This window comes from Agelaius tricolor, unplaced genomic scaffold (genome assembly GCF_023055355.1).
Source record: "Agelaius tricolor isolate 1412-34295 unplaced genomic scaffold, bAgeTri1.0.p SCAF_61, whole genome shotgun sequence".
Classification (NCBI taxonomy): domain Eukaryota; kingdom Metazoa; phylum Chordata; class Aves; order Passeriformes; family Icteridae; genus Agelaius; species Agelaius tricolor.
Genome location: NW_027269321.1, coordinates 906,290 through 926,484, shown reverse-complemented (window position 1 = coordinate 926,484; position 20,195 = coordinate 906,290). Strand labels below are relative to the sequence as shown.

The following is a 20,195-nucleotide window of genomic DNA, read 5'->3' as shown; positions in this document are numbered from 1 at the left end:
GCCGCCGAGCTGCTTTTGGGCAGGACAGGGGATGGATGTTGTGGAAGGGGAGCCGGCTCCTGGCCTTGCTGACAGCTTCTGCCAGCCAGCCTGGCACGGGCTGAGGCGGGGGCAGCCAGCCTGACAAAAACATCCATCCATGTGGATGGGGGCGGCAGAGGGGGACGGGTTCCCAAGCCGTGCCCCAGCTGGTCTGCTCTGCACGCCCTTGAGGAAGGGGTGCGTTTATGGGCGGGAAAGGTGCGGATTTTCCCCACCCGTGGACAGGTTTAATTCTCACATGGAGTAGTCAGACCCTCCTCAGGCCCATGAAACGGTGACAGGCTTTGTGCTTTTTCTTGTTTTCAGGTCTTGTTTTGAATTGACTTTCGTGCAATTGTTCTTTGTTTTTCCCAGGAGGATTACACCTGGTGCCCGGACCGGACGGGGAAGCGCCTGCAGCGTCCGTGGAGCGCGTCCAGTGCCAGCGCTGCCCCAGGGGCCACAGTCTGCAGGGACAGCCCCTTCCAGAAGGACGAGGACCTGGTTTGGGATCGGCTCCTCTCCTGGCAGCAGCTCTGCAGAGGTGGGCACCTGGCTCCACAGCTCGGTTGGCAGAAGGGCTCTGGGCAGGCGGCAGCGGGCACACGGGCATCCTGCTCTTGCAGCTGCTGAGGAGGTTGCTGTGCCAGGATTAAGCAGAGGAGGTGGAACGTGGCCTGCCCCGCTGCCCTTCTCTAAAAACAGAGAATGGGTCAGGAGGTTTGGACTCTGAGCACAGCCAGCAGCCTGGCCCGGGCACAGGCCATGGCGGGACAGGGGGACAGGAGCCTGCTGCCACTGACCGTGGCTCTCTGGTTTCTCTCCGCAGGCTGCCAGCACCTCATGCCATGGGAACGGCACCGCTCGGCCTGCCAGCCTGGGAGGGCTGGAGGGCAGCCAGTGTTCATTTCCTGTCAAAAATAAATTGGGGTTTTTTGTCATTGTCATCATCGGAGCGTTTCTTTCCTCCTTTTCCAAGCTCTTGGCCTCCCTTCCTCCAGGGTAATCTTTTTTCTCCTTCCTCAACCGCTTGATGGCATTTGGCAGGGGGGGGTTAAGCAACGTGAAAAATTCAACAACAGCTCCCGTTGCCAACTGCAGCAGCCCCTTCAAGAGCCCTGAGCTTCCACCAAGGTCAGTGTGTGCCTTGCAAAAGGAAGTGCTTTGCAGTGATGGGGTTGTTGCCCTGCTGCAAAAGCTGGGAGGAAATCAGAAATGGAAAAATGTCAATTTGGCTCAACCACCGCCCAGGTTCTTCATCTTTTCCCTCTTCTCCAGGATTGTGGTAGGCCAGGGACAGGCGCTCGGAAGATTTCGGGCTGTAACGGAAAGTTACAAGAATCCTTCTACCCCCCTCCCCATAGATAAGGATCACCCTTGGAATGTAGCCAGACGTGTAGCCCCCCTAACCTATGCATGCCAGTAACTTTCCACTCCATACTAACCCTAGAAAGTATAGCCAAACCCCTGTCTGACGTAGAGAGACCCCTTAGTCCATAAATACCCTTAAGACCCCTCAATAAAGGCCTTTAACCGTCCACCACATTGGTGTCAGCGTCCGTTATTGGCCACAAGGGATCCCACAAAGGAGATCGAAGTGCTGGACCCTGAAACCAGGTCGCCGCGGCCTTCACAAGAAGGCAACATAGTGGTGCCGAAACCTGGGATCGGGACGAGTCCGGGCGACGGGAGTACTCCTGGCCAGGGGACAGCACTCAACGCCGGAACGGCCATAGCGAAGAAGGGGGACGCCCCAGAGACCCGCGATTCGTATGGAAGCGATAGCGAAGGTCGTAAGTTTGATACATATGCAATGGGGAATCAAATGTGAACTCAGGAATTTTAATCTCGCATTGACGAGACTCCTAGAGATTGGGGTCATTTCTCGACCCATAGATATATTACACCCTGGGGTGTGGCAGAAATGTACTGTCGCGCTAGCAGAGGACACAAAAGCCACAGGCAGCAGCAAAAGCCTGAAAGCGTGGGGGAAGGCAGAAGCCGCCCTACGCAAAGCATTAGAAGAACAGGAGACGTGGAACGTTGCGCGCTCCTGTTTGTTAATCGCGCCACAGCTGGGGGAGGGGGCGGGAACGCGAAACCCCCCTGGTGGCGACTCGATTGAGAGCGGGGAGACGGGGGGGCCGGGCGCGACCCATCCCTCCTCCAGCCCAAAGCCCCCGGAGCCCTCGGAGCCCCCGGGGGACCCCCTGACCATTTCGGGGGACCCGCCGGGGCCCAGACCACCTCCGGAGCCCCCCGGGGTGCCCGCGGACCCCTCGCCCAACCCTTCCCCGCCGCTAGCCGACTTAGCGCAAGAAGCGGAGGGACTCGCACGGTCCTTTTGGGAGGGGCTGGCGGCAGAAGCCCGAAATATCGAGAGGGCTGGCGCGCGGGCGAGCGGCGGAGGGGATCCGCCGCCCTACCCGTTTGAATATGGCGCGGGTGGCCAGGGAGAGGGGTGGAGCCCGCCGGCTCGCGGCGGGAAGAACCCAGAACCGCGGCCAGCCGCGAACACGCATGCGCGGGAAACCAGCGCTGAGCCCATGCCCGGCCGAGAGCCGTGGGTCCCAGCAGACGCGCATGCGTGGGGGTGCGACAGAGGGCGGACACTCACTCGGGAGCCGCGCCCACTGATGCCACCATATATGGGAGAGATCCCTCCCTGCGGGAGGCAGGGCGAGCCCAGGGGGCGGCACTGCCAGCAACATCAGCACCGCCCCCGAGGGGAGGAGCGGGGCCGTAGCCGGACAAAACGGCAGCAGAGACCGGAAGTATATTGGCAGTCGACTTCCGACTCTGAAGGGAGCCACAGCTCCCCAGATCGCTCTGCGGAGCCCACCGAGTCCAGCAGCGACTCGGAGGCAGAGAAAACAGAATCAATGCGGTTTCGGACGAAACCAAATAAAGCTTTTAACACAGTCGAGAACCAGCCCCAATACGAACTCACCGACTGGAGTAAAATCAAAATCGAATGCGCGGAATGGGCATCCGCAGCAGCGGTGCATGCCTTCCCGGTGAGAATTACGGGACCCCAGGGGAACCAGCAAAGAACGTATACTCCCGTTAATTCCAAAGACGTTCAAACAATAGTAAAAGCCATTTCAGAAAAAGGAATTAACTCAGGGGTGGTTTCCACTCTCGTGGATGGTCTTTTTAGCAATGATGATTTACTCCCTTTTCATATAGTGCAAATAAGCCGTATGCTTTTTGAGAGGGAGGGGACATGCGGGATTCAGCCCCCTCCCGCTATAGATGCGAGACGGCCCATCTATGCCAACCCATAGTGGGGCAGGGGATCTTCCTACCCTATGCTCCCACAGGCAAAAGCACACAGAAAGGGAGAAACATGACCTACCCCAAACCCTTATCCACAAGGGTCACCGATGTCCTGACTGGTGATGAGGAAGCCTTCCAGATAGGCCAATCAGCCAGCTCAGGCTCGAACCCAATCCTTCTCATGTTAGAAGCTACCTTCTTATCCCTGAATGAATCTAACCCTAACCTAACCGATTCCTGCTGGCTTTGTTACGATGTTAAACCCCCCTTTTACGAAGGAGTCGCTTTAGATACCCCTTTCAGCTATTCCACAGCCGATGCCCCTCGCCAGTGCAGATGGGACACACCCCGCAAAGGAATTACCCTGAGTCAAGTCACAGGTCAGGGCAGATGCTTCGGCAATGCAACTCTAGCCAAGCGGAAAGGCGACGTCTGCACCGAAGTAGTTGAGCCCGACAGGAAGAATAATAAGTGGGTAGTCCCATCCACATCTGGGATGTGGGTTTGCCAGAGATCTGGAGTGAGTCCCTGCGTGTCTCTTACCAAATTCGATAACTCTAACGACTTTTGTGTTCAAGTTCTGATCATCCCTAGGATCCTGTACCACTCAGACGAAGAGGTGTACCACCTTTCTGAAAATAACAACCGGCTCCACAAGAGAGAAATATTAACAGGTATAACTATCGCAATGCTGCTCGGCCTAGGAGCGGCTGGAACAGCAACAGGTGTCTCAGCCCTAGCAACTCAACACCAAGGACTGTCCCAGCTGCAGATGACCATCGATGAGGACTTGCAGAGGATCGAGAAATCCATTTCCTTTCTAGAAAAGTCAGTCTCTTCACTCTCAGAAGTGGTCCTGCAGAACAGGCGAGGACTGGATCTCCTGTTCATGCAGCAAGGAGGCCTGTGTGCCGCCTTGAAAGAGGAATGCTGCTTCTACGCTGACCATACAGGAGTCGTTAGAGACTCCATGGCAGAACTCCGAAACAGACTAGCTCAGAGACAGAAAGACAGGGAAGCCCAACAGAACTGGTTCGAATCCTGGTTCAACCAATCACCATGACTAACCACCCTAATCTCTACCCTAATAGGTCCATTGGCAATGCTGCTTTTAGCTATTACCTTCGGACCATGCCTGCTGAACAAGCTAGTCTCATTCGTTCAGGCCCGCCTAAAACGGGCTAACATCCTGTTCCTGGGACAGCCACAATTCCTGTGAACTCAACAGGAGACGCTGCCAGTCACGAGAGACTTGCCTGGCAGGAACTCACTCAGGTTTCCCAAGACCCTTTTCCCTAGTCAGATCTCAACTTCCTACCTCATTTTAGTGCCTATGTATAAGACTACCTCGTTCATTTGTGAAAGAGGGGGGGGAAGTGTGGTAGGCCAGGGACAGGCGCTCGGAAGATTTCGGGCTGTAACGGAAAGTTACAAGAATCCTTCTACCCCCCTCCCCATAGATAAGGATCACCCTTGGAATGTAGCCAGACGTGTAGCCCCCCTAACCTATGCATGCCAGTAACTTTCCACTCCATACTAACCCTAGAAAGTATAGCCAAACCCCTGTCTGACGTAGAGAGACCCCTTAGTCCATAAATACCCTTAAGACCCCTCAATAAAGGCCTTTAACCGTCCACCACATTGGTGTCAGCGTCCGTTATTGGCCACAAGGGATCCCACAAAGGAGATCGAAGTGCTGGACCCTGAAACCAGGTCGCCGCGGCCTTCACAAGAAGGCAACACAGGATAGGCAGGCAGGGCTGCACTCCAGCAAGTTTCAAGTTCTTGGTGCTCTCTGGCATCAAAGGGATCAAGGAAACTCTTGTACTCAGGGACTACAACAGGGCTGCTTGTCAGAACCCAGGAAATTCCTCTGGCTGCCCTGGAGGACTCGAGCCCCTGCCCAGGGGGCTCAGAGACCCTGGCACAGAGCCCAAGACCCCTGTGCCTTTGATTTAGCCCTTGGAAAAAACAACCTTATATGAAGAATTGCGAGCCATGACAGTTTAAGTAGAATGACAGTGAATTTATCCCAGGGTGAAAAATAGATTGTTGGGGTTTCTAGAATGGGGGTTCAGGGGCCAAGATGGAGGAATCTGGCGTGTCCACCCTTTCTCCTTCGTCTTGGCCTTCATCTTCTGCTGTGATGTTGGGCCTTTTAGATTGGTTTGGAGTAGAAGCTCACTGTCTAACATAGGTAATAGGTATTGGAAAGTATTTGTAAATGTGGTAGTGGTAGTTTTTAGGCTAAAAAGATAACACCATCCTGGGGCAGGCAGAGTGCCTTAGACTGACTTCCTGAGCGGACCTAGGCAGGACAGGAAAAAGAATTTTATAGATAAGATACAAGAAACAACCTTGAGAGCCAGAAATGAAGAGCTCTGACTCCTTCTTCGAGCCCCGGGCTGGGAAAAGAGACTTTGGAACTTATCTCAGGCTCACTCTGACCAGCCAGAGACCCCGAGAGCATGAGTCCGTAAGACGAAATACTGAAGGATTGGCTCCAAAACATAAATATCCTTGTTGGTCGTGTCTTCTTGACCAAGAAATCCTTCAAAGCTCTTGTAACTACAAGTCTTGCGGCCCTGTGAGCCATGCGGTGCAGATGGGAGCCAAACTCACCCTTCCTGTCTATGGAGAAGAGAAGAAAAAGCAATGGCATCATCTGAAAAACTCAGAGGTCCGCTCTCTAGCTCCTTCCAAACTCCTTCAAATGGCCCAAAGTGGGATTTAGCTACAAATAGATGTCAAGGACTCTTAATGCTGGCTCTTGGACTCCAGAGCAGCTGCTTTAGAATCTTTCACAGAACCCTGTGTAGTTCTGTAGTGCCAGAAATGGATCATTTGAAGAAACTTTCCCAACTGACTTGCATGGAGGTTTGTTTGAAGGGTATTTGAGGAGAAAGGCTCCCGGCAGAGCTCTGGGCTTTGGCCTAGCTGTGTCCCCTGCTGATTGTCAAGTGTGCCATCAGCTGCAGGGCTTTCTGGGCTAAAACTATCATCAAGTCACTGGGACTTGCTCTTTTTGGCCTCTAAAAGCTGGAGCCACTTTTGGGGCAAATTTGGAGTCCTCATCTCTGGGTGGATGGAGCAGCCAGGATTTTCCCAGTTGCTGGGAATGGTTCTCCAGGCCCTGGGTGTAAAACGGGGCTGCCCAGCAAGTGCGGATCTGCAAGATAATAAACAATTGTCTTGGTTTGAAAAGAGAGGTGTCTGCTAAGGAAGGCAGAAGCCTTCTCTGAAATGGAAAATGTCAATCCCCTCCCTTCACATGATTCTCATTTAGAAATTCAAATGCTCTCGGGGAAAGATATGGGGATAGGACTGAGCCCGCAGAGCCGGGCAGCGTTTGCTGATGCTCTGAGCCCTTCCTAAAGATCCTGTGCGGGCTGTCTCAGACACCTGGGGCCAGGGATTCCTTCCAAGCTGGGCCACTTTGGCTGGGCCGGGGGCGGCCCCGGGGCAGAAGGCAGTGTGTGCAAGGGCCCTGGGTGGCACGCTGCAGCACGGTCACCGTGCCATGGAACGGAAGCCGGTGTCCAAGGCCCCTTTGTGACACGTGGGAAATAGAAGCTTGCCCGGCTGCTGGCAACACGCAACGGGGCACAAGGGGACAGAGCGGTGCCGTGAGGAGCCCCTGCACAGCGCACTCGCTCCCGTCTGACCCGGAGCTTCTCCGTGGCGCTGTTCCTGCAGCTGAGCTCGAGGCCAGAGCACAGGACTTGCTGACCCGTGGCCTTCCTGAGGCTTCTATTCTGCAGCTGCCCTCAAGGGCAGAGCGTGGGACTTGGTGCCCTGGAGCTTTCCCAAGGCATCTCTCCTGCAAGGAGCTCCAGGCACAGCCATGGAGCAGAGACCCCCGAGAGTGCCCAAGCTGGCCCGAGTGGAGGAGGAGGAGGAGGAAGAAGGCCCTGGAGCTGCCCCAGCACAGGAGACAGAAGAGGTGGTGCTGTTCCATCCACTGCAAGAGGGTGAGTGGCAGAGCTGGGCTGCAGGGCTGGAGCCTGTGCCAATTGGTGCCATGCCATGCCATGCCATGCCATGCCATGCCATGCCATGCCATGCCATGCCATGCCATCCCCTGGGGAAATGCCCATGGACAGGATGGAAGAGGGGCCGGGCAGACACCCCGAAGTGGCTGTGCTCCATCCCCTGGGGCATCCCGGGGCTCTCCCTGCCTGGGCAGCACAGGGCTGGGCTCTGTTCTCCGGCCTCTCCCGCAGCCCCTCAGCTCTGGCTGCGCTCGCTCTTTGCCAGGTGCAGCCAAGGACCAGACTCAAGAGCCAGAGCCCACCCCTGGCCTGTTCCGCAGAGCAGCGCAGGTACCTGCGGCCGTCCCCACCTAGGCCGGGCCTGCTGGCACTGCCCGGCTGAGCCCTGTGCTTGGAGCAGGCCATGGAATGTCCCTCTCTTCCCGCCCTTCCTTCTGCTGCAGGCACTGCGGAGGCTCCTGCGCCTTGGCCGCACAAAGACCGGCGGCACCGGCACCGAGGGCACGGCCCAGCCCGACCCCAGGCCCGGCGAGCTGCGGGCAGAGGCTGCTGCCAGCTCAGCATCCTCGGAGCTCGCAGCAGCCTCTGAGCAGGACATGGCCCAGGGCAGGGCGGAGGCTGATATGGCCCTGACTGAGGGCACGGCCACCACCCACACCCAGGCTCAGGGCGTGCCACAGACTCAGGCCATGCCCACACTGACTGTGACTCCTGCAGCCACTCTGGAGCTTTTCCAGAAGGGAGCTGCTTCTCCACAGCAGGTAAGCAGCCTGGGGCCAGGGCTGAAGGCCTCCCAGGATCATGTGGCCTCTCAAGCTACGTCCGCTGGACCCCCTCAGCCTTTGAGGCCATCACAGTGGGCTGGGAAGGCAAGCACTTCTCTGGGGAAGCTGGGCAATTGCTCCCTTGGACAGCACTCCAAGTCTTCCCCATGCCGCCTCCTCCAGGTGTTAGCCAGGGTCAGGGACATTCTCCAGAGACTGGCGTCCTGTGTCACCGTGGACGCTGGGCTGCAAATGGAGATTCTGAGCCTGACGGAGGAACACCCTGCTCAAGTGGTGATGAGCCTCCTGTGCTGTGCCCCAACGTGTGACAGGTACGGGGCACAACAGCCTCGAGAGCTCGGTGCTCCCTGGCCCGTAGGGCCCCTGGCCCTGTCCAGCCTGTCCAGCGGGCTCTGCCAGACAGGTGGAGAGCTGCGGGAGCCTCGGGCCCCTCAGTTTCCTGAGCCTCTGCCACGCTCCCTCCCTGCCCCTCAGGGCACCGGGGCTCTGTCACCCGGCCCCACGCAGCCGCACGGGGCACGGTGCTGACGCACAGCTCTGCTCCCACAGAGCCGCCGCGCTGATGTGGAGAGCCATGGGCACGTCGGGAGTGGCCGCCCAGGAGGTGCTTCCAGCGCTGCTCTCTGCCATGGAGGAGCAGCCGCCCTATGGCAGCTTCTCCTGCAGGGACAACAAGGCCATCTTTGCCCTGGCTGTGAGTTTCTGGAGCTGGCCTTTGCGCGCCCTCCCGGTCGCCTCCCCAGCAGCTCTCCCTGCTCTCCCCAGCCTGCAGCTCCCTGCCTGGGCTCAAAGCCGGCCTAGGGGCAGCAAGCCGGGTGCTTCATGGACACCCTGGCACTGAGCGCTGCCTCAGGCTGCTTTGTCTCTTGCAGGCCACTCTGGTGCTGTGGAGGATTGCCCCCATGTCCGAGTGGCACTATGCCATTCTGCTTCATTCTCCCCAACTGTTTGTGGCTCTGTTCTGGCAAATTGTCACCGCCACAGAGCAGATGCCAGGGGACATTGAGACCTGGAGCTTCTGGAGGGCGTGCCGGGAGGAACACGGCCTTCCCTGCCACCCCAACAGGTGCCAGTCACCCCGTCCTTCCCACGTCCTCATGGCCAGGGCCAGCGCTCCCAGAGTGACCTGGCCTTTGCTCGGCACGCAGGTTTGCAGCGCAGACCATGAAGGCTCTGCTCTCCCGCCTGGGCTTTGGCAAGAATCTGCTGGCTTCGGAGCAAAAGCAGCTCTGGGACACCCTGCTCTGTGCCAACACCCAGCACTATGCAGCGGGTCTGCTGGCCAGGTGAGATCCCTTACTCCTGCCACCACTGCCAGCATTTGTGCCCCCTGCCCAGAGTGCCCCACACAGTCCCCGGGGTTGTCAGCGAGAGGGCCTTGTCAGCGAGGGAGGGCCGAGCAGACTGGAAAAGGCTGGGAGAGGAGGATGCCCAGGAGCAGCTGCCTCCCAAGGGGCCCATGTGCCCTTGCAGAGTGCTGGGGAAAGATCAGCCCTCTGTGAGTCAGAGAGAGGTTTGCCCGCCCGGCTCAGGGCCTTGGTGCCTTTTTCCCCTGGCAGGGAGATGCGCCGTGGCTTGAGCCCCTTGTGTCCCTACATGGCCTCACACCTGCTCAGCCTGCTGATGGGGAAGCAGCACCGCTGGCATCTGCCCGCCCTGGCGTTCTTTGTGGAGGTGAGCCGGGTGTGCAGCGCTGCCTGGCTGAGCTGCCTCCCAGCTCTCTGCCCTCTGGGAGCCGCAGCCGCCTGGGACGCTGCCCGCGCCCTGTGCTGCTGCTGCTGCTGCTGCTGCTGCTGCTGCTGCCTGGGCCCAGCCCTGTGCGGCTCCGGGCTCCTGCCGGCCGGCTCCCCCGTCACTGGCCTGTGCCTTTCAGCTCCTCGAGTGCCTGGACTTGAGCAAACACGGTCCCAGTGCCCTGCTGGTGGTATCCAGGCACCTGCCGAGCCAGTGCAGGGACAGGCTGTGCCTGGCGCTCAGAGGCCTCGTGGTGCTCAGCAAGGAGCCCTCGCTGGTGAGAAGGGGGCAGTGGCTGAAGCCCCGCTGGCAGCATGGGACTGGGCAATGCAGACCTCTGGGCTTGGCTGGCCTTTGGCAGCAGAGGCAGCTGCTCCCAGCTCTCCTGCCTCCCGCCTCAGCTGCCCCAGTGCCCCAAGCAGCTGTTGGTGCTGCGGCCATTCACGGCTTCACAGCACAGCCTGGTCTTGCGCACAGGGAGAAGGAATACGTGGCCTCTATCAACACCTGGTGCAGCAGCTGGATGATCCAGATGCAGAGGTGGTCTGGATGAGCCTCTGTGTGCTCACACATATACTCCAGGACAAAGACCTCCTGCTACCCTTCACCGCCCTGAAGCTGGCTGAGCCCCTCCTGCCACACTTTGAGAACGTAAGGCTCTGTGCCCCAGCCAAGGGCACTGGATGCTACCTGGAAACTTTGTGCCCTGTGCAGTTCTGGGCCTTTGCCCCAATGGGCCTGGAGTAGTTGGTGCTTAGGACTTTTCCTTTCCTTCCAGGACAACAGCCACGTGCAGCTGCTCTCCATTCAGCTCTTCTGCAAGGTGATGGAGCTGGTAGTGGAAGAGGGGGAAGAGCTTCTCACAACAGTCGTGAACCAGAGCCTGCTCCCTCTATTCTTGCGCTGGCACGATGAGAACCTGCAGGTGGCCAAGGTGAGGTTTTCTGTGACGCTGCCGCATCCCTGGCAGGGGGCTCGGCCGCCTCCTGCCCCGGCGCCTGGCGGGCTCCAGCCTCCCCTGGCCTTGGTGCAGGGACACGGGTCCCGTGCCCTGGGCTCTGGTGCCACCTGCGGCTCTCTGCCGCTCTCCAGGCCTCCGGCCAAGCCCTGCTTTGTGCGGCACGCTTCCTGAGGAGGAGGGACCTGGAGGAGCTGCTGACGAAGGAGCGGCGGACGAAGTTCGCCGAGAGCCTGGTAAGGCCAGCCCGGGAGCCCGAGCCCTGCCCCCGGTGCTCGGTGCGGGGCGCTGGCAGCTGTGGCCCTGCCCGGCGCCGCAGCCGGGCCCGCCAGCCTGCGCCGCCCCCGCTGCTCCCTGCCCCGGGCCGTGCGGGCCGGCTCGGCCGCTGCTGGGCGCAGGGAGCGCCCGGCCGAGGGGCAGAGCCCGTGCCGAGCCTTCCCTGACGCCGCTCCCCGCAGCTGCTGCAGGACGAGAGCCGAGCGGCCGAGCAGCTGCGCTGGGCCCTGCCGCACCTGCGGAGCCCACAGAGGCCCCTGCGAGAGGCGGCCGTCAGGTTCATCGGTGAGCCCCGAGCCCGGCGCCCCTCCCTGCCCCCGGCCCGGCTGCTGCCCCGGCTACAGCGGGAGCCGCGCCCGGGCCGCCGCAGCCCCGGCCGCCCTCGGCGCTGCCGCCGCCCTCCCGCAGCCGAGCCCTCGGGCGGCAGCGTGCGGCAGGGGCCGGCAGGAGCCCTGCCCGGGCCGGAGGGCGTGCGGCCGCAGGGCTGGCAGCGCCCGTGCCGGGCAGCTGTGCCGCCTGGCGCCGCCACGGGCTCTGTCTTGCCAGGGCTGGCCGGAGTGCTCATGATGGGGCAGAAGGAGGAGCTCCAGGTCCTCACTGAGGGTGAGTCAGGGCAGCCGCGTGGCAGCGAGCACCGCCGGGGGCAGCTGCACATCCCGGCCCCGCAGCTACACTCCGTGCCCGGGCTGCGGAGGGCTCTGCTCCCCGTGCGGACCAGGGGCGGCGGGGGCAGAGCCCAGAGAGCTGTCAGGGAAACGTGGGCGATCCGTGGCCAGCACCTTCCGGCCCAAGCCCTTGTCTCCCGCTCCCTCCTGGCCATGGCAAGAGCCGGCTGGGATGGCCCTGGCAGGAGGCTTTCCTTGGATTCCCTCAATCTGGCCTCTGACCGTGCCTCTGTTCCTCTCTCTTCCAGCTCTTCAAGCCCTGAAGGAAGATGAGAGCCCATCGTGCATGAGCAAACTGCTTCAGATGACCTTTGAAAGAAGATCTGCAGGACTTTGTTGGTCTGCTGGATCAGATGTACCGGCGTCCATCGGCGATTTCCAGTGCCCATTGAAGATGGGAGCACCTGCAGAGCAGGATGGACCAGCTGGAGCTCCAGGCACAGCTCTGGCTGCTCAGAGCTGAGCCCGTGGCAAGCTCCAGGAGCTCCTGCCATCTCTCTCCCTGTTGGCAGCTCCCTCCCTGCAGCCTTAAGGCCCTGCCCATCCCCTTTTCTGCCTCCCAGCTCAGCCCTCCCCTTCGCTTTGCCTTAATAAACTGTTTGGGTTTTTCACTTGAGCCGCGTCTCCGTGGAGCTGAAGCGACGCAAAACCAGAGCCCGGGGAGGCGCAGGGCCCTGCTGCCGTTCCCCTGCGCGCTGCGTTCTGGGCACGGACAGAGAGGAGCAAGGGCAGCTCAGGCTGCAGAGGTCCCTGTGCCGCTGCTCCAGGGGCCATTCCCAGCCAATCAGAGCGTTTGTCGCTGATGGCTCTCAGTGTCCAGGAGCGGAATTTGGGGCGGGGGGCGGTGACCCCGGCGATGGGGATGGGGCGTGCGGGGGCAGCTGGGGCCGCACTGGTGGCACTGGGGGCGCTGGGAGCCCCCCCGGCCGCGGGGGGAGCGGGGGGCGCGGGGAGAAGGGGGGCGGGGGGGCCCCAAATTCAACCAAAGGGGGGTCGGGACCCCCAAAGGGAGCAGGAGGGGCCTGGAACCCACAAAACCAAGCACGGGGGAGGGGATTGGGGACTGGGGGAACGATGGGGAAGGGGTGGGAGAGTGGAGAAAAGAGGGGAATATGGAATATAAAATTCTCAAGTCTTCTTTACAATACTCCAACAATGATTCAACCCAAACAAACAACTACTACTATAATATTACCAATGCATATAAATAAACAAATTATATATCAAGAAATACCTTTTGAAAGTTTTAACTCAATAACTAATATACTTTAGCTAAAAAATATCTAAAAAACTAACATGCAATCTAACACACCTTAGTTAAAAATTCATATTACAAATATACTAAACACAAAACCAAACACCACTATAATTTCTCAAACATTTTAACCAAACAATTAAACTTTAATAATATTCTTTAGTACTCTTAAAATATTAACATTATTTTTAAAAATTTAATTGTGTGTGGGTGGTTTTATTTGGATATTGATTTTTGGATTGTTTGCATTAGATGATTTTAAAAAGGAATTGAATCAGCTGAGAAGGTGGCACTCTGCAAACAGAACTGACTGAAAATGAACGGGACAGAAATCAGTAAGTCTGAGAGTTTTATTTGCCATCAAATACATCCCACACACCCAGCCCCACACAATACCCATCCCATTGCTCCAAAAAGGGATCGCACTTCTGCCTGTCTCCTCCCAAACCCATCTAAGCCTGGTGGCTCTGGAATCGAGTGGGTTTGGCATGGAATTGAGGTTTTCTGAGGTGGGAATGAGCTCTTTTGGGGTAATATTGAGCTGTTTTCAGTGGGATTAGGGTTGTTTTGAGGTGACAGATCCATCCCTCTTGGCTTTTGGAGTGCAAAGATATGGAGAAGAGAGAAACATTAAGGTGAAAAAAAAAGGAAAACAAGACACGTGTGTTCCTAACATGGATCACAGGGACTGTGAGTGACCAGGGCTGTGCCCAAAGTGCCTCCTCCAGTGGGGGATGGAGCTGCAGCAGCGCACGAAGCTCTTCCCGCACTCGGGGCACTCGCAGGGCTTCCCTTACCGGTGCCTCCGTTGGTGTCGGGTCAAGTTAGAGCTGCAGGAGAAGCTCTTCCCACACTGGGGACACTCGTAGGGCCTCTCCCCTGTGTGGATGAGCTGGTGCATGATGAGGTGGGAGTTGTGCTTGAATCCCTTCCCACAGCTGGGGCAGCGGAATGGCCTCTCCTCTGTGTGAATCCGATAGTGCAGGAGGAGATGGGAGCTGGTCTGAAACCTCTTCCTGCATTTATCACACTCGTAGGGCCTCTCCCCAGTGTGGATGCGCCGGTGCTTGACAAGGGTGGAGTTGTTCTTGAATCCCTTCCTGCAGTCGGGGCATTGGAAGGGCCTCTCCTCTGTGTGACTCGGAAAGTGCCGGAGGAGATGGAAGCTGGTCAGAAACCTCTTCCTGCATTTATCACACTCGTAGGGCCTCTCCCCTGTGTGGGTCATCTGGTGCCTGATTAGGTCAGATCTCTGGCTGAAGCGCATCCCACACTCCCCACACTCGTAGGGTCTCTCTCCAGTGTGGGTCCTCTGGTGCTTTATAAGGTCAGAGCTCCTCCTGAAGGTCTTCCCACACTCCCCACACTCGTAGGGCCGTTCCCCAGTGTGGATCCTCTGGTGCCTGATCAGGTTGGAGCTCAGGCTGAAGCTCTTCCCACACTCCCCACACTCGTAGGGCCTCTCCCCAGTGTGGATCCTCTGGTGCTTTATACGGTCAGAGCTCCTCCTGAAGGTCTTCCCACACTCCCCACACTCGTAGGGCCGTTCCACAGTGTGGATCCTCTGGTGCATGATCAGGTCGGAGTTCCACCTGAAGCTCTTCCCACACTCCCCACACTCGCAGGGCCGTTCCCCAGTGTGGATCCTCTGATGCTGGAACAGGTTCCCTTTGTGTCCAAAGCTCTTCCCACATTCCACACATTGGTAGGGCCGTTCCCCAGTGTGGATGCGCCGGTGCTTCACGAGGGTGGACTTGCGTTGGAATCTCATCCCACAGTCAGGGCAGTGGAAGGGCCTCTCCTCTGTGTGACTCTGATAGTGTCGGAGGAGATGGGAGCTGGTCTGAAACCTCTTCCCACACTCCCCACACTCGTAGGGCCGTTCCCCAGTGTGGATCCTCTGGTGCCTGATCAGCTCGGAGTTCCACCTGAAGCTCTTCCCACACTCCACGCACGTGTGGGGCTTCTCCCCATCCTGGAGCTGCTCATGGAGCACCAGCTCCGAGCTCTGCCTCCATCTCCGGCCGCCTTCCCGGCCCAGGCTGCCTCTTTCCCCCTCACATCCCCGCCATCTGCGTTTGCAGCCCCTCCTCGTGCGGCATCTCCGGGCCTTTTCCTCCCCGTTGGCTTCCTGCGCCGTGGAGCTGCTCAAAACGGCCTCTGCCACCAGGTTCTGCCGCGGGCATTTGTCCTCCCTGCTCTCCATGCTCAGCTCCTGCTCTGGGCGAGGAAGGACAAGGACAGCATGGGATTTGCCTCCGTGCCACAGGCAAGGGCATCGAGATCCCCCCAGGCCGTCTCTGGGGATGCACTGCCCCCTCTTGGCTCTCCCCATTTTGGGATGCCGGGGCTCTTTGGGCTCCCGGGCTCCCTTCTCCCCTCATTCTCTGCTCTGCGCTGCAGCAGCTCCAAGGAGTCCCCCCTGCCCCTCTCCAGGCTCTTGAGGCTCCCGCCAATGGCGGCGCTCCCCCCTCTCTGGCCTCCCCACTTTGGCCTCCTGGGGCACACAGGGCTCTGCTCCTCCAGGCTGCCTCTGCCGGCAGCCGCCACCGCCACCCCCCGATGTCCCCCCGAGGGGCCTTTTCCGCTCAGCCTTGGACTTCTTCATTCTCCAAACATCCCCCCAAAAACCCAACCCAGGGACCCCCCGGGATATCCGGGCCGGGCTCCCCCTGCCCGCTCACCAGAGCCATGGGGGGGGGGGGGGGGGGGGCGATGATCCCACAGGTGGGGGCTGCGAATTCAGGCAGGGATTGAGACCGCGTGGCTCCCGCAGCTCAGCCTTGATCCACCTTTGTCCCTCCTCTTCCTCTTCTGTCCGCTCCTCCTCTGTCTTATCTCCACCTCCCTCTCCTCCTCCCCCCTAACCCCGCCTCCTTCCCTGCTCTTTCTCCTCCCGCTCCTCCTCTTCCATCCCCCCTCCTCCTCCTCCCCTGTCTAATCACCACCTCCTGCTCCTTTTCCATCCCGCCCCTTCCATTCCTTCTCCTCCTCCTCCCCCCTAACCCCGCCTCCTCCTCCCCCTCCATCCCTGCCCTTCCCTCCCTCCTCCTCCTCCCCCAGCAGCAGCCACACCCTCGGTGCCCCGTTCCCGCAGCCCTCGCAGCCCGCGGCAGCAGCGGCCATGGAGCCGGGCCAGGTCGGCATGGGCAGCGCGGGGCTCTCGGCTGCTCCCAGCCGCTGCGGGCGGGGGGAACCCGGCCCGGGCCAAAGGAGAGGCAAACTGGGCAAACTGGGGGCAGATCACAAAGCTAAGGATGCAGCAGAAAATGGAGCTGAAAGAGTTATATTAATATTCACTCCAAACGAGGAAAAACTGGAAATTCCAAAGTTTAGGGAAGCCGAGAAAAAAGAATTAAACAAGATAGGAAATGAACAAGATAAATCAGGGAAATAGAAACTTCTACATGGAAGACAATTACTTAATAAAATGTGCTTACTAGGAAAAGATTAGAAGACGTGCATCAGAAACCCCACTGGCATACTCAAGCTTTGTGTGAACATTTTTTAAGGAATTTTGGGTGCACTGGGATTTTTGGTGTAGCAAAGCAAGTCACTGAAAGATGCTTAATTTGCCAAAGGATAAATAAAAAGGTGATGAGAAAAACAACATTAGGAGGTCATGAGTTAGCTCGTCGACCATTTCAAAATATCCAAGCAGAAGTTTAGATTTGTTAGCTTCTGGATTTATTTGGAAAAAAACCCATTTAATCTAGAAGAAAGAGAATATGCCATATGTTAGACAGGAGATTTTAGGAGAATAAAAATCTTTGAAGTATCAGAAACACCCGAGGAAAAAACCAAGAAAATAAAAAGGGGAAATGAAAGGGAGGGGAACAAGAGGAAAAGTCAGAAAGAGAGTGGGATCCTCTGCAGCTCTTGCCCCCTCCGTTGGCGGCCGAGGCGCCTGTCCCGGGTCCCGGCTCGCTGCCCGCCTCAGCTCCGCCTGCCCCGGTTTCCATCCCAGGTGCGGGCTCACTGCCCAGGGCAGCTCCACCTGCCCCGGCGCTGGCGGTGAATTTGTGTGCCCTGGCCCCACTGCCCGGCCCGCGGCCGCTCTGCCGGCCATGCTGGGGAAGATGGGGTTGCTCTGTCCTGCCGCGTGGGCCGAGGTCACCGCGCCGACCGCACCGAGGGCGGGTCCCAGCCATCCCATCCCCGGCTGCCCTGCCCGTGCCAGCTGCGCTGGGCAGCGCCGCTGCTGCTGCCGGGGTCTCCCACCTGCCTTTTCTCTGCCGGGAGCTGCCGGATCAGCCGCCATAAGCCATGTGGGGGCTGCCCACGCTCCGGCTCGGCCTCCACGGGAAGATCCCCCTCTGGCGATTCCGGCAGCACACCCTGCCCACACTCCGACCGAGCCTCGGCGGGATATCCTCCCCTGACCCCTCCTGCTCTGAGTTACGTCCCCTTGGTAACCACAGCTCCGGCTGTTCAGGGAAAATCCCTCTCTCTACAGGAAGCACCTTATCGAAACACTAGGAGCTCAGTTAAAAGGCAGCCCTCTCCAAATTCTTTCCCAAAACACGGGAGAAAGGCTACAGAAGGTAAAAAAGTGAAAGAGTTAGATGAAGGGATTGCTCTATTGCCGTTAAGAGAGGTTCCCATGGCAGGGATGCGCTGCCCCGCCCCGCGGGAGCCACCGGCGCCCCTGCCGGCCGTGCCCGGAACTGCACCCAAGGGGAAAGCGCCGCAGCCGAAAGGCCGGGACCGGCTCCGGGCTCTGTTTGTTGTCACTGCCGGAGCTGTTGATACACACTACTATTATTATATTATACACACTAGTAAAGAACCGTTATTCCTAATCCCATATCTTTGCCTGAGAGCCCCTTGATTTCACTATCCTAAAAATTAAGAGGGAGGGGCTTTGCATTCTCCATTCCAAGAGAGGCTTTTTCTGCCTTCCCAAGCAGACGCCTGTCTTGTAAAGCAAGACAAGCACCCACAGGCACTGAGGGGGGCTGCAGGAGGGGCAGAAGAAGGCCCTGCAGCACTTGGGCACAAAGGCCCAGCAGGTGAATGCAAGAAGGGAGCAGCAAAAGGCCAAGCTGAAGGCAAAGGCCAGGGCAGAGCTCCTACAGCCCCTGAGGGATCAGCCCCAGGGCCCAAGGGGGCCCCAGCACCCAGGGCACGGCTCGGCCACAAGCACCCGGCAGAGGCATTGCCCTCCTCGGCAGGGCACAGCCCACCCAAACAGCCCCTGGCAAGGAATCAGGGCTCCGGCTGCAGGGCACAAGGACACTGCAAGCAGAGACAGCAGCACCCTCAGGACCAGCAAGTCCAGCCCGTGATGGACATGGATTGGCAGGGCTGTCACAGCTCCCATCACACCAGGGACCCTCCACACTGGAGCCCTTGAGAACATTCAGGTGGGTCTGCATTGAGAGGAGGCATTTCCTGATGGACACAGGGGCCTCTCAATCTGCTCTGAATCTTAGACCTAAAGGGGAAAATAGTAAAGGAATATTTTAATTTTTAAGGGAATGAGAGGGAAAGATGAGCAGGTATGATTTGTTCAACCACTATTAGAAGCTGTGGGGGATAGGTTTGAAATAAATGAATTTCTTTTTCTTCCTCCTGTGATTGTAATTAACTAGGAAGGAGGTTGAGAGCTGGATTTTAATACTGTAAAAAGGGATACAGAGGCTAGTTCTGTTGTACCTCTGTGTCAAAAGTCTGACAAGGCCTATGCTGAAGTGAACCCAGAAGTGTGGGCAGCCCCAGGGAAATACAGAAAATTAGATATGGAGCCTCTACAAATTAAAGCAACCAGGACAAGCAATACCCTGTTCCAAGAGAGGGAAGGAAGGGCTTACAGCTTGGTATTGAGTCCCTGTTAAAGGCAGGGCTTTTGGAGCCAAGGACGTCTCCCTACAACACTCCTATCTTGCCAGTCAACAGACTGGATGGATGGACACAAGGAGGAAACACAGAATTTTCAAGTGTTAAAATTAAGATTAACTGAGGCGAGTGGCCTGGGCCTTCCAGACAGGGAAAAAGAATTTGAATTATAGGTGGACGTTAAACAGGGTCTTGCCAAAGGAATTCTTGTGCTAAAATGTTTAACCCAGTGGCCAGAGAGCAGCCTCATTGTCTGCAGAATTGTGCAGCCACAGCTTCCGTGGGAGCAGAGGCTGAAAACTGATGACAACAGGAGGATCTCCTAGAGTTCAAGTCTGGCATCAAGTTAAAGCTTTGACAACCAAAAGAGCCTCTCAATGGATGAGCAGGGCTCGGTTATTACAGTATGAAACTTGTTCAGTGGCACAGGAGGATTCAGAACTGAGGACAGGGCAAGGGTTTAACCCAGCCTCCTGTTTGAACAGCCTGGAGAGGGGCTGGCAAGGAACCCAGGACTGCACTCAAGGGACAGAGCTCCCGAGCCAGGCTGGGAGAGATTGATGGGACATTCCCTGGCCTGAGGGAGACAATGTGTTTGTGGATGGCTCTGCAAGGGCAGCAGGAGGGAAAAGAGCTACAAGACAGGCTGTTATTAAGGACGGGGGAATCAGACAAAGCGCAGGTCACCGGCCCATGCTCAGCTCAACCCGCGGAGCTGTGGGTGCTTGTAAGAGCCTGGCACTGAAATGCCCTGAGCAGGAAGGCTTCAAAATCTTCTGCTGACACCATGGCACCTAACAGGGGGCAAAAGAATTCTGACTGCTTCAGCAAGCACTGGATCACTTATTAACCTATTGCTAAAAGAAATGATTCAAAGATAATGGATTGTGGAAGCAATAGATTCAGATGGGGAACTCATTTTACAGGAAAGACCCTTCAGGGGGTTATGGCAGCTTTAGGAATACAATGGGACCTCCATAACCCCTGACAAGCCCAGAGCTCGGGCTGGGTAGAAAGAATGAATGGGGAAATAAAGAAACACCTTTGGAAGCCGGAGATAGAAACCAAGATGCCATGGGTACAGCTTTTGCCATTGGCCTTGGCAAGAAAAAGAGCCAGACCCAAGGCAGATATTCAATTATCTCCCTTGGAATTCATGTCTGGAATTCCTTACCTGGGCAATTCTCCGCCTAGTGCAGGGTGGAAATAAGGGATGTAAATGTAAGGCAGGCTGTAGCCAGAATCCTGTCTCCTGTGGAATCTCTCCCCCAGGAAGCTGGGCTGGCACAGAGCCTGCCCTGGGACTTTGCTGTTGCCAACACCCAGCCAGGCCATCGGCTCCTGCCTAAGGAGTGCAAAGCAGCACCACTGGTGGCCAAGGGGCCCACGCCA

At 57.9% G+C, this 20,195-nt stretch overlaps 3 protein-coding genes and 1 pseudogene across 5 annotated transcripts in view; 3 read left to right on the top strand and 1 right to left on the bottom strand.

Annotated features, from left to right (window-relative positions):
• Nucleotides 1-20,195, top strand: part of LOC139605219 (zinc finger protein 3-like) — a 310,784-nt gene that overhangs the window by 110,954 nt on the left and 179,635 nt on the right. The gene's annotated exons all lie outside the window — the stretch shown is intronic.
• The window catches only part of LOC139605191 (zinc finger protein 420-like), a 151,089-nt pseudogene that overhangs the window by 110,438 nt on the left and 20,456 nt on the right, over nucleotides 1-20,195 (top strand).
• On the top strand, nucleotides 9,856-12,303 carry LOC139605214 (uncharacterized). 2 transcript variants are annotated; one of them, XM_071456558.1, is made up of 6 exons: nucleotides 9,867-10,088; nucleotides 10,289-10,745; nucleotides 10,904-11,005; nucleotides 11,228-11,330; nucleotides 11,592-11,648; nucleotides 11,959-12,302. In XM_071456558.1, exons 2-6 carry the CDS (start codon nucleotides 10,638-10,640, stop codon nucleotides 12,171-12,173), a joined length of 585 nt encoding a protein of 194 aa, XP_071312659.1. In that variant the 5' UTR covers nucleotides 9,867-10,088; nucleotides 10,289-10,637; the 3' UTR covers nucleotides 12,174-12,302. The 2 variants fall into 2 exon arrangements, with proteins under 2 accessions (XP_071312658.1, XP_071312659.1); XM_071456557.1 differs by having other exon boundaries at nucleotides 9,856-10,088; nucleotides 11,228-11,648; nucleotides 11,959-12,303.
• LOC139605194 (zinc finger protein 271-like) lies at nucleotides 13,184-15,257 on the bottom strand. The gene has a single exon (XM_071456534.1). The coding sequence runs from the start codon at nucleotides 15,169-15,171 to the stop codon at nucleotides 13,759-13,761; it is 1,413 nt and encodes a 470-aa protein (XP_071312635.1). The 5' UTR covers nucleotides 15,172-15,257; the 3' UTR covers nucleotides 13,184-13,758.

Excerpts from the sequence above, each read along its gene's own strand:
- LOC139605214 (XM_071456557.1), top strand. The coding sequence starts at position 10,638 with ATGGAGCTGGTAGTGGAAGAGGGGGAAGAGCTTCTCACAACAGTCGTG. Across the intron at positions 11,006-11,227 it reads CGAAGTTCGCCGAGAGCCTG|CTGCTGCAGGACGAGAGCCG; the intron begins GTAAGGCCAGCC and ends CGCTCCCCGCAG. Across the intron at positions 11,649-11,958 it reads GCTCCAGGTCCTCACTGAGG|CTCTTCAAGCCCTGAAGGAA; the intron begins GTGAGTCAGGGC and ends TCTCTCTTCCAG.
- LOC139605194 (XM_071456534.1), bottom strand. The coding sequence starts at position 15,171 with ATGGAGAGCAGGGAGGACAAATGCCCGCGGCAGAACCTGGTGGCAGAG.